Source organism: Cavia porcellus, unplaced genomic scaffold (genome assembly GCF_034190915.1).
Source record: "Cavia porcellus strain 051 isolate PalLab524CR breed Dunkin Hartley unplaced genomic scaffold, mCavPor4.1 scaffold_32, whole genome shotgun sequence".
Lineage (NCBI taxonomy): Eukaryota > Metazoa > Chordata > Mammalia > Rodentia > Caviidae > Cavia > Cavia porcellus.
The window spans coordinates 18,246,720-18,263,345 of NW_026947515.1; the positions used below are offsets into that span (position 1 = coordinate 18,246,720).

The following is a 16,626-nucleotide window of genomic DNA, read 5'->3' on the forward strand; positions in this document are numbered from 1 at the left end:
CCCGTCTCAAAACACAAATGAATCAAAAGAGTGAGGTAAGAAAATCAGTTAATTTTACATGGTTTGTATATGAGTTGAACAAATTCATTAATGACTAAAAATGCTTAAACTCCAGAGACCTCTACAAATGAAACTGTTCCCAAAGGCATTAAATGGGACATCTGTATTTTAGGGGAGGGTATAGCATCACAATTCACATCAATAAAAAACATACGTTTCATTTTCAGCTCCATTGGTCTTGCTTTTCCGTTGTTTTTGCTCATTGGTTGCTGGAGGGGCCTGACCCATGGCAGGAGGTTTCCGCTTTGCTAACATTTTCCGCTGTCTTTCTATTTCTTCCCTCTGAGAATTTATCCTTTCCTGTTGCCTACAGATATAAAGATGTGGCATAAAGGAGGAAGGTAAAAAAAACTTCTTGTCATGGTTATAGAACACAAATAACTTTGTTACCTGGATGTTTGATAAATTTCAGAAAAAATAAGCCCCTCTAAGTCAAATGGAGATGAGTATTTAACTTTCAAGGTATAGGAGTCAAATAGCTGGTAAGATTTTCTTGAAATGAGCCTGTGCTTTCCGCCACTGATTATGTCTTCTTCTTCTTCATTTTTTTTTTTTTTTTGCGGTACCGGAGATCTAACTCATGACCTCTCGCTTGCCAGGCAGGCTCTTATGCCACTGAGCTAAATCCCTGGCCCTCACTGATTATGTCTTAAAGGAGATGGAAAGTAGACCAGGAGGAACATATCAGATTTCTATCATGACTTTACTTTCTGATGAGAAAGAATTTTCTGATTCCTCTTTAACACTTAATTAAGAAAATGATGCTGTCAGCTGGGTATGGTGGTGTACTCTGTAATCCTAGCACTCAGAAGTTTGGAGGTAGAAAGACTGCTACAAGTTCAAGGCCAGCCAGGACTACATAGACAAGACCCTGTCTCAAAACAACATCAAGACCCTGTCTCAAAACAACAACAACAACAACCACCTCCACAACTACCTCACTGTTGTAAGTCTATCAAAAAGAAAGATTTGAGCTGGGGTGCTTGGTAGTGCATGCCTATAATCCCAGTACTCTGGGAAGCTGAGAAAGGAAGATCAGAAGTTTGAATCCAGCCTAAGCAATTCAACAAAATCTTGTCTCAAAATAAGTATTAAAAAAAAAAAAGGCTGAGGATGTGGCTCATTGTCAAAACCTCGTTTTCAATCCCCAGTACTGGGGGTGGGGAAAGAGGTAAAGATCTGACCTGGGTACAGTGGTGTTTGCCTATAGTTCCAGCTCCCCAGGAGACTGAGGTAGAGGACTGCTTAAGCCCAGGAATTTGAATCTAGCTTGAACAACACAGAAAGACACTACCCTCAATAAAACAAAACAAAAATAACAAGAGTGAATAAATAAAATTACAAAAAACCAAAGTGAAGATCTGTATTTCATTTTTAAAAAAAAGGGACAATATGTTCTAAATATCTTTTTGTTTTGTTTTGGGTCAAATGTCCTCAAATTTTATTTAGACAAAAAATTTGTACAATGCTAAGCAAAATAAGTAAGATTTTCATTTTAGGCTTTTCACTTACTCCAGTCTAAGTGAGGCATCATTATCTTCTGAATCAACCCTTTTGAATGAAATAGCCTCCAAGTTTCTTTTTTTTAAATACAAGGTCTTGCTGTTTAATCTAAACTGGCCTCTATTCACATGAAGTGCACAGTCTTGCCTCAGTCTCCAAATGGGGGGGATTACTGGCGTGTGCCACCACACCTGACTTACTAAGCACTTAAAAAAACCCTATATTCACAGACAATCAATGAAGTCTTACCAGTAGTAATTATTCCTTAGAGAATGTGACATAAAATGAACTAGTATAAATATTAGTATTTCATAAAACATTGGATACATTACATCATTACTACTGGCATATTTCCTAACAAGATACTTAATTTTTCTGTAAGAAATTTTATTTTAAATATTTCTTAAAAGTTTCTTTTTCTAATCCAGGGATGGTGATGCATGGCTACAATCCATGCAATCTGGGAGGCCAAGGGAAGAGGGTTAAACGTTTCAGCCCAGCCTGGGCAATTTGGCAATTAGCCAGACACCATCTCAAAATTTTAAAAATTTTAAAAGGGCTCAGTGTGTAGTTCACAATGTGAAGACTCTGGATCCAATTCCCAGTAACACACACACACACACACTCACACATAGAACTTTCTCATCTCTTGTTCTGAACTAATCATATCTGCAAAATGATGAAATCTGTTTTTAAAAATCTCTGGAGGTGGGAGATATAGCTCAGCAGCATAGTGCCCATCTCGCAAGCATGAGATCTGAGTTCAATACTTAGTACCAACAAAGCAAAACAAAACACCAAAAAAAAAAAAAAAACAAAACCACACAAAAACAAAACCACATTCTACCCTCTTTCATAAGCAAAGTAGTTGCCACACGTTTTCTAAATTCAGGATATCTTTCTCAGTAAAATGGCAAGCAGACGCATGCCTACAGTGCAATTTATGCTACTATATAAAAAAAGGGCAATGCTATTAAAGCAAGGTTAACCTAAATAGAGTATTACAAATAAATAAGCATTCATCTGACAGGACAGTTGATTTGGATTAAAAATGAGCCAGATCACAGATTAAACATCCATTTAACAGTAAACAGATTAGTTTAAGAGCTGTGTTTACCTGGAAAAAACTCTTTTATTATTAGATATGCCTTTCTGTACTCCCCACTTAAGTATTCACACATGTACACACTCATGTGCACGAAATAATTTGTGCTTTAAAGTATTCTGGGTTGGGAATTGGGCATGGTGGTGCACACCTGCAATTCCAGCAGTTGGGAGGCTGAGACAAGAGGATCATGATGAGTTCGAGGATAGCTTGGGTTACACATTAAGTTGAACATCAGCCTGAACTACATAGCAAGACTCCATTTCTAAAGTCAAAAAAAGGGCCGAGGATTTAGCTCAGTGGCATAGGTGCCTGCCTGGCAAGTGCAAGGTCATGAGTTCAATCCCTCGTACGAAAAAAAAAAAAAACAACAAAAAACCAAAAACATAAAAGAAAAACAAAAACCCCCACATAATCGGTAGGATAAACCAGATTTCAAAAATCTAACCTTATGTAGATTTTAGTTCAATGTTTAAAATTTTTATACTTCTTATATTTTAATTATATTTTTATTCATTTATCAAAATAATGCTCAATAGGCTCCTTATGAAGATCTATTACTTAGGATCTATTTAGGCTGGGGGTATAATGTCATGATAATAGTGCTAACATAGCACATGTGAGGTTCTAGGTATGATCACCAGCACCCTCCCCTACAAAAATCTATTACCAATTTAAAAGATATCAAGAAAAAAACCCGAGAATTTCCTTCCTTAGCTTCAGCAATTTTGATTCTTTTAAACTTTAATGTAGTTTTTGCATTTATTTCTTTGGTTATTTGTGCGTGCGTGCGTGTGTGTGTGTGTGTGTGTGTGTGTGTGTGTGTGTAAGATTTCACCTTATTTCCTGTTTCTTTACAGATGTAATTAAAAAATTAAATGAAAATATGACTATCACAACTATGATTAATGATGATTATAGCAAACTTAAAAATATCCAAAATTTTCAATTCTTCATTTAACCATAGCTACTCACTTACTTGATAAGATTTTGGAAAGCATAACCATCTGTCCATTGTTCAGTAAAGGAGGCCCCATGTCGGACAGTAGTAAAGTGGCCCAATCTCAAGCGGTCCTGCATGCTTTTATCTCTACATGCCATCTTCTCTTGTTTTGACTTAAGGGAAAAGGATTAAAAAAAAAAAAAAAAGAAAAGAATTCAACAGCACATTACTATAGAAGACAATTGTTGAAACTCAAAATTCTAAGAGTATGAAGGAAAATACCATTGAAAAACCATACTCAGAACAGTCAGTACTGACTCCTTGGATGACATACTATTGCCATTTAAACAAAACAGACAGAATAGTTAAGAACTGCAATTTCTTTTTTGTTTGTTTATTTTTTGAGACAGGGTCTCAACCATGCAGTTCTGGCTGGCATTGAATTCTTGGCAATCTTCCTGCCTCAAGCTCCCAAGTACTAGGATTACAGGTGTGTACTACCACGCCTGGTCCTGAAACTCCTTTCTTCTATTTATTTATTTATTTTTTGGTACTGGGGATTGAACTCAAAATCTCACACTTGCAGGCACTTACGCCACTGAGCTAAACCTCCAGCCTACAAATCCTTTCTTGATAAACATTCAGCATCCCATAACAATGCCTAACTCTGAAGCTATTTCCCTATTTTCTGTTTCTTCTTCATCCAGTCTATTCTAGAGAACTGCTACCAATTCATCTCAAAATATTACTGGGCACACTCTCTCAGTCTGACTTCTCACTTAGGACATCTTACATATTCCTGAGTCATGAGCACATCATTCTTTCCACATATATTTACTCAAAACCAATTATATAACAGGGACTACAAGTCAACTTTATAGAGAACATGGGGGGAAATTGGTATTTACTGCCTACAGAGTGAATATACTAACTTATGTTTATAATTAAAATGTGATAAAGAACTTGAAGGAAAAGAGCAAAATACTGTAAGAGATGATACTCCAATGATACTTGAGGTATTTTAAATATTTCTAACAGGCAAGTAATTCATATCTACAGTTTTCTTTGCCTAGAAACACATTTTTTTAAACTGTCTTCTAGCATTCTCCATGCCTTTGATTTCTTCTAGTGAATTTCTTAAGTATACTGCTCACTTTGACAGATTTCTTTGTAGCTATGAATGCATATCATCCCCCACCTTCACTCCCTATACACTGCTAGTCTTCTGAGGAGAGGAACAGTGTTCTGTATTTCTTAAATACATGTACGTTACTCATATGTCCAAGTTCATTGCTTTTCTTTGCTGGATACTATTCCATGGCATAAACATAATACAGTTTGTTTATATGTTTACCTGTTGTCAGATTCTTGTGATATACACCCACATTCTGGCAACTTTGAATAAAACTGCTATAAATATTCTTGTGAACGTCTTTTGTCAACATTTATTTTCATTTCTCTCAGGTAAATACTAGGAATAGTCCCTATAGTGAGCCACAGGTTAAATATTTATTTAAGACACTGCCCAAAAGTTTTCCAAAGTTAATGTAATATTTTACATTTCCAATAGTGTGAGAAGCTGGGCTGCCAACACATCTATACCACGTATGATGTTCCCAGTGTTTTTACTTTAGTCTCTGTTGGTTTTTAGCTTGAGTCTACCTGATGCCTAAGAACGTTGAGACCATGTTGACTATTTGCATATCTTTATATACCATTTTTTATAAAGTGTCATTCAAGATATTTTGCTCACTTAATTTTTTAATTACTAAGTTATAGGGATCTTCATGAATTTAGAATATAAGTTCTCTGGGAGGTAATACTGTAAAGCATTACAGTATTACCAAGCAATGGTGATATTTTTGTTATCTTACATTCAGAATGGCATACTAAATATTTAATATATATTCTGTAACTTAGAAAACAGAATTATTTTGGATACCAATCTAAATGTAATTGTAACCTACTCCTAACAAAGAAAATTCTAAATTTCTATGAAAATTCAAGAGACAGCATTATTTTTTTCTTCTTTTGTGTACTATGTTGTTCAGAGTGTGTTACAACTGGCTGAATCCATGTTGATTTCAGAAAATGTCCCAAACTCTAAACAGACTCTAACTAAGCATATGCTAGTCATACTCAGCCTATTTTTCATTCATATGAAAATAGGAAACAAGTTCCCATCTATAAAACTGATGAATAATTAAAGAATAGAGCAAAGCTCATCCTACTATCTCCGTCGTGCAGTAGGACAATCCATTTCACTTTCAATGAAACACAAGTGCCATCTCTTTAACAGCACTCCAAAGTTTTCAATAAAAGCAGCCATCTGTGTGTCTCAGACTTCTAGCTCAATCTTAACATCTTTAGAAGGCACTGCTTTTTTAAAACTTCAAGAAATAGTAACTAATAACTATTCAACCCAAGCTACAACTAATCAATTGCTCTAAATAAAAGAGATATGAGACTGTATGTGGTAGTGCATGCCTGTAATCTCAGCACTTGGGGTACTGAAGCAGGATTACATGCTGGAGACCAGTCTGTGCAGCTTAGTAAGATTCTATCTCAAAACAAAACAAAACAAGATGGAAATCTGAGGATGTAGTGTAACGGTCCTAGATTTAATTCCTAGCACTGTAAAACAAACAAACAAAGGAGACATCAACAGTCAGTCTATAGGCCAGGCATGGTAGTACATGTCTGCAATCTTAGCACTCAGGAAGCTGAGGCAAGAGGATCACTTAAGAGTTCAAGCCCAGCCTGGGCTGCACAGTAAGTTCGATGTCATTTGAACTATACAGCAAGAGCCTGTGTCAAACAAAACAAAAACACACACACTATATACATATATATATATATATATATATATACATATATATATATATATATATATATATATATATATATATATCTTTACTTTTGAAGCACGAAGCACATAACTATCACATTATTATATGCAAAAGGTATTCCAAACACTCCAAAATAGAAACACAACTAGTGCCAAATGTTTGTAACAGTGATAGTACATTCATTTAAACTGATGGATGGATATGTGAATTTAAGAGAACATCATCTCAGGCTGGGGCTGGGGCTCAGTGATTGCTTGACTAGCATGCATAAGATCCTGGGTTTGATCCCCACACAATGGGTAGGAGCATGAGGGCAACAGACCAATAAACTCAACTAAGGTAAGCTGTCAGCATCACAATCAAAGCAATGAACAGTCAGAAAACATGCCCCACATTTTCTCTCTGGAGATCTGGTATGATTTACATGCAAAAACATTCTAATTGTCAAGTTACAAGAGGTGGTTTCCCAAAGAGCCTTACCTTTCAATACTTTCATTTCAGGTAAGAAGAAGCCATACAATGAAACACATTAAGTATCTCAGGATGTGGAGTTCAGGCCACCATTATTCACTAACCTTTTCTATAAGGAGTTTCTTGCTCATTGTGACACACCTATTTAATCGTTCTTTGTATTTCTCTAGCATCTTTTGCTGTTCGTCAATTTGCCGTCTTAAATCACAGTTGGCCTTCAATGGAAAAATATTTTTTTAATTAGTTCCAAGAAAGCTAGATTGATAGGAATCTCTAAGGGAAGAAAAAAATAATTTCAATCTGTTGTTAAATCTAAAGCAAAATTTAGATCTAATAAGAAGAGAAGCCATACTCTTTGGTACATGACTCATCCCTTTATTCTCTTAATACTATTATTTAGTTACCAATAATGAATTCTGTTACCAGAAGGCAAGTTTTTCTACTGATTATACAGTTAATTTAGCTGTGTTCAGAAGCCTATTGGATTGGATTTTACAGTAACTTCCTTAAATTATGAAAAAATATCTTATTTCCAAATCAAATGATATGAAGCCTTTCTGAAACACAGGAACAGAACTCGGCATAGTGGTGTATACATGTAATCCTAGCACTTAAAGAGACTGAAGCAGTATTGCTATGAGATCAAGGCCAGCCTAAACTACATAGTGAGTCCAAGACCAGTTAGTCTAAGCTACCTAGTGAGTTCCAGGCCAGTCGAGATTAGTGAGACCCTGTCTCAAAAAAACAACAAAAACGGCCACATATGTAAGATATTACAGTACAATTTAAAAAACATTTTAGCTTCATTTTGAAACTAACCTGTGCAAAACAGGAAATCCTCAAATGATTTTACCTTTCAAATAAGTATAACTATTCTGATTAGTTTTTTCTGTTTTTTTATACAGTTCTATGGACCACAATATTAAAGCCTAAGTGTACTACATTTAGATAATTGTGACTATCTATTCATACTGAATAATATAAGCCAACAAAGAATCTAATGTTTAAGTGAAATCCAATCTACTTTTGGAAAGTGTTTCTTCAAAATCCGTAATCAAATGTAATCTATAATCAACCTCTGGTACATTTAATAATTCTAGCTTTTTGGGATTTCTGACAATAATGATTTCTAGGCATTGATATTTAAAGCAGGAACAAAGAAAAAGGAAAAGGAGGGCAGGGAGGAGAGGAAAGTGAGGGAAGGTAAGGTAGAGAAGGGAGGGTTGGGGAGGGGACAGGACAGGACACGACAGGACGTGGTTAAGTAGCCCCTAATGCAGCTATATCCAGTAATTCAATGAAATGGAAAAAATCCGTTGACTGACTCATGCCTACCTGAAAGGACATATAAAAACCTGTGGTCTTTCCCTCACTGCCTATTCTCCAGATCAGATACACAAGTTGTAAGCAACTTAAAAAATTAGCATCTATCTTTTTATATCTCTGCATACCTATTTCTTTAGTACTACGCTATGTTGAGAGAGAGGGAGAGAGAGACAGAGAGACAGAGAGACAGAGACAGAGAGAGAAATGTATTAATCTATACAATGTTCACCTCAAAACTGAAAGAAAACAAAACAGGGCAACCTGCTCGGGACCCCTTCTGTCTGTCTTCAGAAGCTTTTTTTCTCTCATAAACATATTATACTCTTAAAAACAAGAAAACGAAACAGCAAATAAATACTGGCCTAAGAAATATATTTGTAAATAAAGGGAGGGACATCAGCCTGAAAACGGAAAAAAAAAGAAAAAAAAAGAAGACGACCACAAAAACATAAAAGAATATTGACTGTCATATTCCATAAAAAAGGAAAGACACATTCATGAAATAGAAGCCAAGAACCACACAGAATATAAAAAGCGTAATAATAAAATATACTATGCAAAACAATTATGATGAGCTGAAAGAAAAGTCAAACCCAAAAAGTTGTATCTGCATGATTCCATTTATATGGCCTTCTTGAAATGGTAATGGAAATGGAGATTGGTGGTTGCCAAAAGTTAGGGAGGAAATGGGGCTAAGAGGGACGTGGTTGTAGCTATGAAAGAGCACCATAGAAGACTTTGAGTCACGAAAATACTCTGTATCTTGACTGTGCCAATATATAGTTTATGTCGTGGTGGTGATAGTGTACTCAAATTTTGCAAGATGTTATCACTGAGAGAAACTGATTAAAGTTTACAGAGTTTCTCTACTTTTTTCTTTTTTTTTTTTTTTAAAAGCATACAGAACTGGGGAGGGGACCAAGAGATGGAGGCAGGAAAGAGGGAAGAGAGGGGACAGGGCAATAAAAAGAATTAAGATGTATTATACACCTGTACTAACAAAAACCATTTTCCTCAAAAAATAAAATGCATTTATATCTGAAGATAATTATATCTAAACAAAAATTTTAATTAAAAATAACAAAAAAAGGAAAAGTACAATAGATAAGGGGAAAACCAAGTAAAAACATATACACAAAACTGACATGAGCTGGGGCTAAGGATTTAGCTCAGCGGCATAAGCGCCTGCCTTGCAAGTGCAAGGGTCGTGAGTTTGATCCCTGTACCAAAAAAAAAACCTGACATGAGCTGCAATAAACAGCAAAAATAAATACAAGATAAGGTTTAACAAGACTCACTTTAATCAGATTAAAGTGAGACATAAAATATTAGAAATGTGAGGAATCAGGTCTAGCTGAAAAGTCCTTGTAAAAATAGTTTTTAGGGCTGGGGTTATAGCTCAGTAGCATAAGTACCTACCTGGCAAGTGTAAGGTTCTGAGTTCAATTCCCAGTACCCTCCCCAATTAAAAATTTGAATATGAAGGGTTGCTGTAGTGGTGTAACATCCCTGCAATTTCAGCATTCTGGGAAGTTAAGACAGGAGGATTTCAAGTTAGAGCAATTTAGTGAGACCATATCTCAAAATAAAAACAGCTGAGAAAGTAGTTCAACGCTCTGGATTCAATCCCAAAAGGAAAAGGGAGACAGTAGACAGATGGAAAGACAGAAAGACAGACAGACAGAGAAAGAAAAAAGAGACAGGCAGAGAGGGAAGGGAGGGGAGGGAAGGAAGAGAAAAGGAAGGAAAATTGGAATGGGGTTTAAAAAACTGAAAAACATTAGCATAAGTACTCTCTGAAATGTGAAAACAATATTTTATACTCATTCTCACAGTTCGGGATAAAATACATGCATCTATTTCTCTAGCATAAATTCTAACATTAAAATATTACAATATAAGATTTCCAACCTAAATATAGTGTTTAGAATGTAGGTATGATATTGGCTCCTACCCCTATTTCTTCAGATTAAAGGAAAATATCCAAGTGTTTATTGTTTAACTTTGTTATTGGTTGGAGTAATTATTTCTATGATATGCCCATAATCCAAACATATATAACAAATGATGTTTATAATAAAATTTCTTACATTTTAATACTTACTCTTAATAAATCATCTATTCTTCCTTCTTTCTTTTCTAAATCAGAATTCTTACTGTTTTCTAGTGCAGATATTTTTTCTATTGTGAGGTCAGACTAGAGACAAAGGCAAAACAAATTTAAGACTAGTCTCCAAATATTTTGTCATCACATTTTTCTTATTACACAGCAACTGTACATCAAAACCATGTCCCAAAATCAAATATATAAGTTCTCAAACTACCGTCCAATGAACAATACAGAAATACAGTACTCTAGAAATGAAACTAAATTTGAGTAGAAAAGAAATAGAGGAGACACAGCCCAAATCTCTAAGAAACAAACATGCCATCTAGTGGAAAGAAGGAGCAATCAGAAGTGGAGAGATGGAAATCTTCTGAGAGCTCAACTACCTAAATCTGTTTGTCCAAATACTGAAGATACAGATAAAATTAAAATCTTCTCCAATGAGTTGTATAGTTCTTAAGACTTAAATTCTAGACTTCCAAGCATCTTGCTTTTAAAGTAACACAGACAGTGCCAAAAGAGGGTGCAATAATACCCAATATTTTATTAGTTAACTGAATGCTATTTACTAGCCTTCTCAGATATAAATTTTAAGTGCTCACAACACTCCTTAAAAAGCTTCTGAAGAGTGCTTTAAGTAGGAAATTACATTAGTATAGCATATCACAAAGAAGTTTAGTTAGGTCTTGACAAGTAAGCAAGCAGGTATAAGGAATAAATAACTTCAAAAAGTAGGGAATTAACACTTATTAAATGCCTACTGTAAGAACTATTCTGATAAGGATTTTGTAAACCCTGGCTGAGGTAATTAGAATCACTCACTTGCATTTTTTAATATGATCACTATTAAAGGAAGCTGAACCCTAGGAAAATGCAAGTGTTAAGTGGCAGGGCCTGAGGCATTCAAACCTGACACCATGCTGCAGTATAATCATTTCTGCTACAGTACATCCAACAGTTACAGACAGGTCTCAAACATTACAAACAACTTCCAAAGGATTTTAAATACTCTTAACAATAAAAGTTTTGAATAACATATAACTGATGACATATGGTCAAAGAAACAGAGAAGGTCAAGAGAGGAATCACAGGCTTTCTCTACAGTTAGATTTCCGAGTAGATCTGTTTACCAATCCTGGCCTACCTGGGTCTGTCTGTGCTGGATGGAGATCTGCTTTTGGGAACTGCAGGAATGCTCTGTATTGCCAGATCCTGTAGAAGAAGGACTGTTTTGTTGAGCCTGTAACAAAGGTATACTGTCAATCACAGGAAACCTTTGCATCTTTCTCCACAAACATTTATATATACAGTTATTTTTGTAACTGTAATGAAAAGTTACAGTTCTAATGAAAACAAGAAATCAGGGTCACACGGCCAACCTGTAAGTCAAATATGAAACACAAGGGCTAGATATGGTAGCTTAAACCATGTTCCTGTAAGTTTTTTATTGTTTTGGCAGTGGGGGTAAGAGGTGAGGGATGGGAGAGGGTACCAGAAATTAAACTCAGGACCTTGCACTTGCCTGGTAGATGCTTAATGCTGCTGAGCTATATCCCCAGCCTTCCCTGTAAGTAAGTATCAAATGCTTACAAATAAATTTTTAAAATATATAAAAATATGTAAAATATATAAATTAGGAAAAAATGGACATTATTTCTGTAATAACTTGCTGCTTTTACTTGTGTTTCAGTATGCTTTTGTCAGAAAAGGTAAGTGAAACACCCAAGACACAGACACATCAAGAGTCCAGGTAAACTTGAATGGTTTTACATTGTTTTGATATATTTGATGCTACAGTAATACGAAGTTATACTCAAAGATCTCAAGGAAAGAGACAATATGGTAACTACTTTTATGTTGGGATTACCTTGTGGTGAAACACTAATTTGCTTAAATGGTTAAATTTTGACCTGCACTGTTTTGTTGTTATGCCCTCTTTTATCTCAATCTCCATTTTATTATTTACTTTTTATTTTTATCCTTTTAATTAAAGGAAAAATAAATTTTAAAAAAGGATATATTACAGTAACACATTTTGATATTCTAATAACTGGATTTGAAGCCCTGTATTGTTCTCACCATCTTGTTTTGACTGATGTTCCTCTATTCTGCTTTACTTGATAGTACCAGGTTCGAAAGTTTAGGCAACAGCTGTGAAGATAGTAGGATTCATTATGACGCCCATACTGGTTGTCTATTATCTACTTTTGAAGACCTGTAATGTCTCCAATGTTTTGGTTTTGTTGGTTTTGTTCTTTACTGTTTTGTTCAATTTTATTATAACTGATGATATAGGCAATTCTATTTGAGATAGCGGGAGGTATTATGGTAACCATTGTTGACCACCTTGTATTATGTTTTTACATTATCTATTATGTCCACCCTTTTGATTTAACTGACTCTGTTCTGTTAAGTCACATTTGGTTTTACTCTCTTCCAAAAAAGATAATAAGAACTGTGGGAACAATAAAACCCAAAATGTGTAATAGTCATTGTACAAAAGAGAGGAAAAGAAAGTGCTCTAAATGGTATAACTGCATGTATATTTAAGTGTATAAGATAGACAATGATATTACTGAGTTTTGTTGGATCACTGAACAGAACTGTTTGCAGTCTCACTGTTTGAATGTCCACTTTATATGCTTTAATCTTGTAACATGAACAAATATTTCTAAGATGACAATATGTAATCCATTAACTAGTGATTTCCTACTGTTTTTTTTTCTGAAATTCTGTATAACTTGTACCCTTTTTCTGCTTTTTTTTTTCTTTTTCTCCTTAAAAAAAAAAAGAGTCCAGGTAGAAAGAACTGCAACTACTCCAATTTCCTAAGCACACAAGCATTATCTACAAAATACACAGTTGTCTAAAATTCTAGGTTGATTTCCAATACTGGTTTTGTTTTTGTCTTCTTCCCTGTTACTGGAGGCCAGAGAGTGCTGAGCCCAGAGAGTGCTGAACTACATCCCTGGCCTAATTAGTATATATTCTGACTGAAGTTTATCCTTCTTTATGGTAGAATACTGTTCTATTGTGTGTATTTTCTATCCATTAATCTGTGGATGGACATATAGGCTGCTGTCAAGATTTACCTAATCTGAATTCTCTCCATTCTTTTTTTCTTTTTATTGTTGTTTTCTCTGATTTTTTTTTTTTTTTTTGAGACAGGTAGGCCCTTGCTATGTAGTCCAGGTTGGCCATTACACTCACTGTACTCCGGCTATCCTTGAATTTGTGATTTTCCTGCATCAGGTTCCCAAGTGTTGAGACTGCAGGTATATGCCACCATGCCTGATCTTTCCCCATTTTTTTGAAAATTCCATATTGAGAAAGGATCATGTTAAATTGCCCCAGCTGGCCTCAAACTTGCCATCCTCCTAACGGTCTCCTAAGTAGCTACAATTATGGCATATGTTATTACACTAGGCTTACAGTATTTTTATTATTTTAAACTTTTATTTATTTTGGCACTAGGGATCAAACCCAAGACTGTGCATGTTAACCACTGAACTAAAACCCCAGCTCTAAAGGATTTTAAATTTATGTGTTTTAAGTTTAACATAATCCATCTAGTCATATACTCCTAAAAGTTCTTTTAAAAAAAGATACAAGCTGGGCATGGTGCTGTATGCATGTAATTCCAGCACTTGGGAGGCTGAGGCAGGAGGATGGTTGTAAATTCAAGACGAGCCTGGGCTACAAAGTGAGGTCAAGGCCAGCCTAAACTGCAGTGGTGAAACTGTCTCAAAAAGAACAAAAAAAACAGACCTAATATGGTAGATTCATTACAGATATAACAAGGGAGTGCTAAATATTTTGAGGATTACAGAATAATGAAAATACAGTTTTACTGTCTCATTCAGAGAATGCAGTTTATATACATGTAAATTTTAGAGGTTTGGAGTGTAACTCAGTAGCAGGTGTACACTTAGTACACACAGGTCCTGGGCTCAATCCTCAGTACTTTCTTCACAGTATTTTTGATTTTTTTGTTGTTGTTGTTGTTACAAGGTCTTTGTATGTAGTTCAGTCTGGCCTTGAACTCCCTATATATAGCCCAGGATGGCCCGAAATTTGTAGAGAACATCCTAAGTACTGGGATTACAGGTGTGTACCTCACGCCCAGTTCATGATTATTATTCTTACTAATTACCATATTAACAATGGCAAAAATCATCATCTATTGAGGAATCACTCACTATAAGCTAGATGCTTCAGTGTCATTGTCACATGTTATCCTCATAAATTCTGCAAAGTGGTTATTATTTTACATATAAAATATAAATCAGAAACATCAAGCACCCATACAGAATTAGTAAGTGAGGTAACTGAAATTGGGAGCTGTATTTACAATGACAGTTCTCAAGGGCCAGAGTAGACTGTTAAAACCATGCTGTGTGCAAGCTGAAGAGTTCATACATGTGATTCAACAGAAGGATCACTACAGTCCTCTAATGTATGGAGGGATGTATTTTTTGGTATAGGGATCGAACTCATGACCTTGTACTTGCCAGCCAGACACTTATGCCACCGGGTTAAATCCCCTAGCCCTCTTAACATAGGCAATACTACCAATTCCATCTTTATGTCTTCATTCAGTGACTACATACCGAATACTACTTTTTAAAATTTTTTGTTTGTTTTGTTTTTTGACAGCGGACTAATGTAGTTGAAACTGGTCTTGAACTCACTACATAGCTCAAGATGGCCTCAAACTTACAGTGATTTGCCTGTCTCAGCCTCTCAAGTGCTGTGGTTCATGTGTACACCACCATGCCAGGGTCCACTGAGTACTACCTATGTCTAAACACTCTTAAGTGCTAGAGGCATATGGCCATGGAAAATAAACACAAGCCCCAGTTTTTATACCTTAATGAAATTTACAAATCAAGGTAAGATTAAGCACCCAATAAAATATTCATTGGAAGACATTGCTGAAATGTACAATCACAATAAATACAAAAGTATAATTAGGAAAAGTACTTTTAGGAATGCCTATTGGGTGATGTTGGCTAATCTAGACTCACTAGTGAAATTTGAAGACACTTAAGAATTGAAGATAATCAAGAGTCAAAAACAGGAGATGACAGGGATTTTTCCAGGTGAAGAATATAAATGAAAGCACTACTAGAAGAGATAAGGCTGACTGAGTTCAAGAAAGTCAAAAGAGAGGAACTAGTTTCAGAGACCACTGAACAGTTTATGCAGCTTGGAATGCAGCTCAGCAGCATAGCGCCTGCGTGGCAAGTACAAGGTCCTGAGTTCAATTCTCAGAACTAAAAGACAAACAAACAAACAAAATTTATGTAAACAGTAGGTGGCAAAGCTATGATTAAAAGCCAGTTCGTGAATGGATGGATGGAAGAAAGGAAGGAAGGAAGAAAGGAAGGAAGACAAATTTTTCTGTATACTGACTGACATGCAAGACATCTAAACTTTTACTAATTAAAAGTTATCAATTATAAGTCTCAAGTACTACACTATACTATGATACAAAGATGTGGTCTCCTTCAGTTATCATTAGATTGCACTTACAAATCTTTCCTTCTCATCTTTGTTTCTAAACACATATGATTATTTGAACTGTATTTTTAGTAGGCACTAAGGTCAGATGACTAATTGAATGGCTTTTTAAAAAATGATTTCTACCTTTTTTTGAGACAGGTTCTCACTATGTAGTTCAGGCAAGCCTTGAACTCACTGTATAGCCCAGGCTGGCCTCAAACTCTTGGCAATCCTCCTACCTCAGCCTCCCAAGTGCTGAGATTGCAGGTGTGCATCACCACACCTGGCAAATTTCTAGATTCTGGTAGATGGCTTGTGACAATACTGTCTTCTACATGTGCTGATTTTTGGTTCTATGTTTCCTTCAAATAAAGAGTATTAGTATCTAATTTAATGGTCTGTTTCTATACTAAAGATTTCAGTAAAAACACATATATAAATACCTCAATGATAAGCAACAGTTAACTGAAGAAATAAGTCATAGTTTAAAATAAACAAATCCAAATGAAAAGAAAGTTTTCAAAATGTACTACACAAATATGAGGACCTAATATGACAACCTGAGTCCATGGTATAACAAAAAATACTAATTCTAATCATTCAGTATTAATTGTGGAGCCCTGTACCTGCTTCTATGTGAAACACCAGAAATTGAAAACTGGTAAACAGTGAGAGATGCCACTCACCCAACAAGTCATTGATTACAGAGTAATAAACCCAGGGCAATGAGAATATTATTTGCCTAGCTAGTCACCTG

At 35.3% G+C, this 16,626-nt stretch overlaps 1 protein-coding gene across 9 annotated transcripts in view; it reads right to left on the reverse strand.

Moving 5' to 3' along the window:
• Tlk2 (tousled like kinase 2) overlaps positions 1-16,626 on the reverse strand; it is a 140,832-nt gene that overhangs the window by 37,943 nt on the left and 86,263 nt on the right. For all 9 annotated transcript variants that reach the window (XM_063242397.1, XM_063242398.1, XM_063242395.1 and 6 more), the window contains 5 exons: positions 11,509-11,604; positions 10,362-10,454; positions 7,036-7,146; positions 3,648-3,784; positions 215-367 (listed from right to left, as the gene is read on the reverse strand). In XM_063242397.1, the coding sequence (XP_063098467.1) occupies positions 215-367; positions 3,648-3,784; positions 7,036-7,146; positions 10,362-10,454; positions 11,509-11,604 (590 nt within the window). The remainder of the gene's footprint in view (positions 1-214; positions 368-3,647; positions 3,785-7,035; positions 7,147-10,361; positions 10,455-11,508; positions 11,605-16,626) is intronic.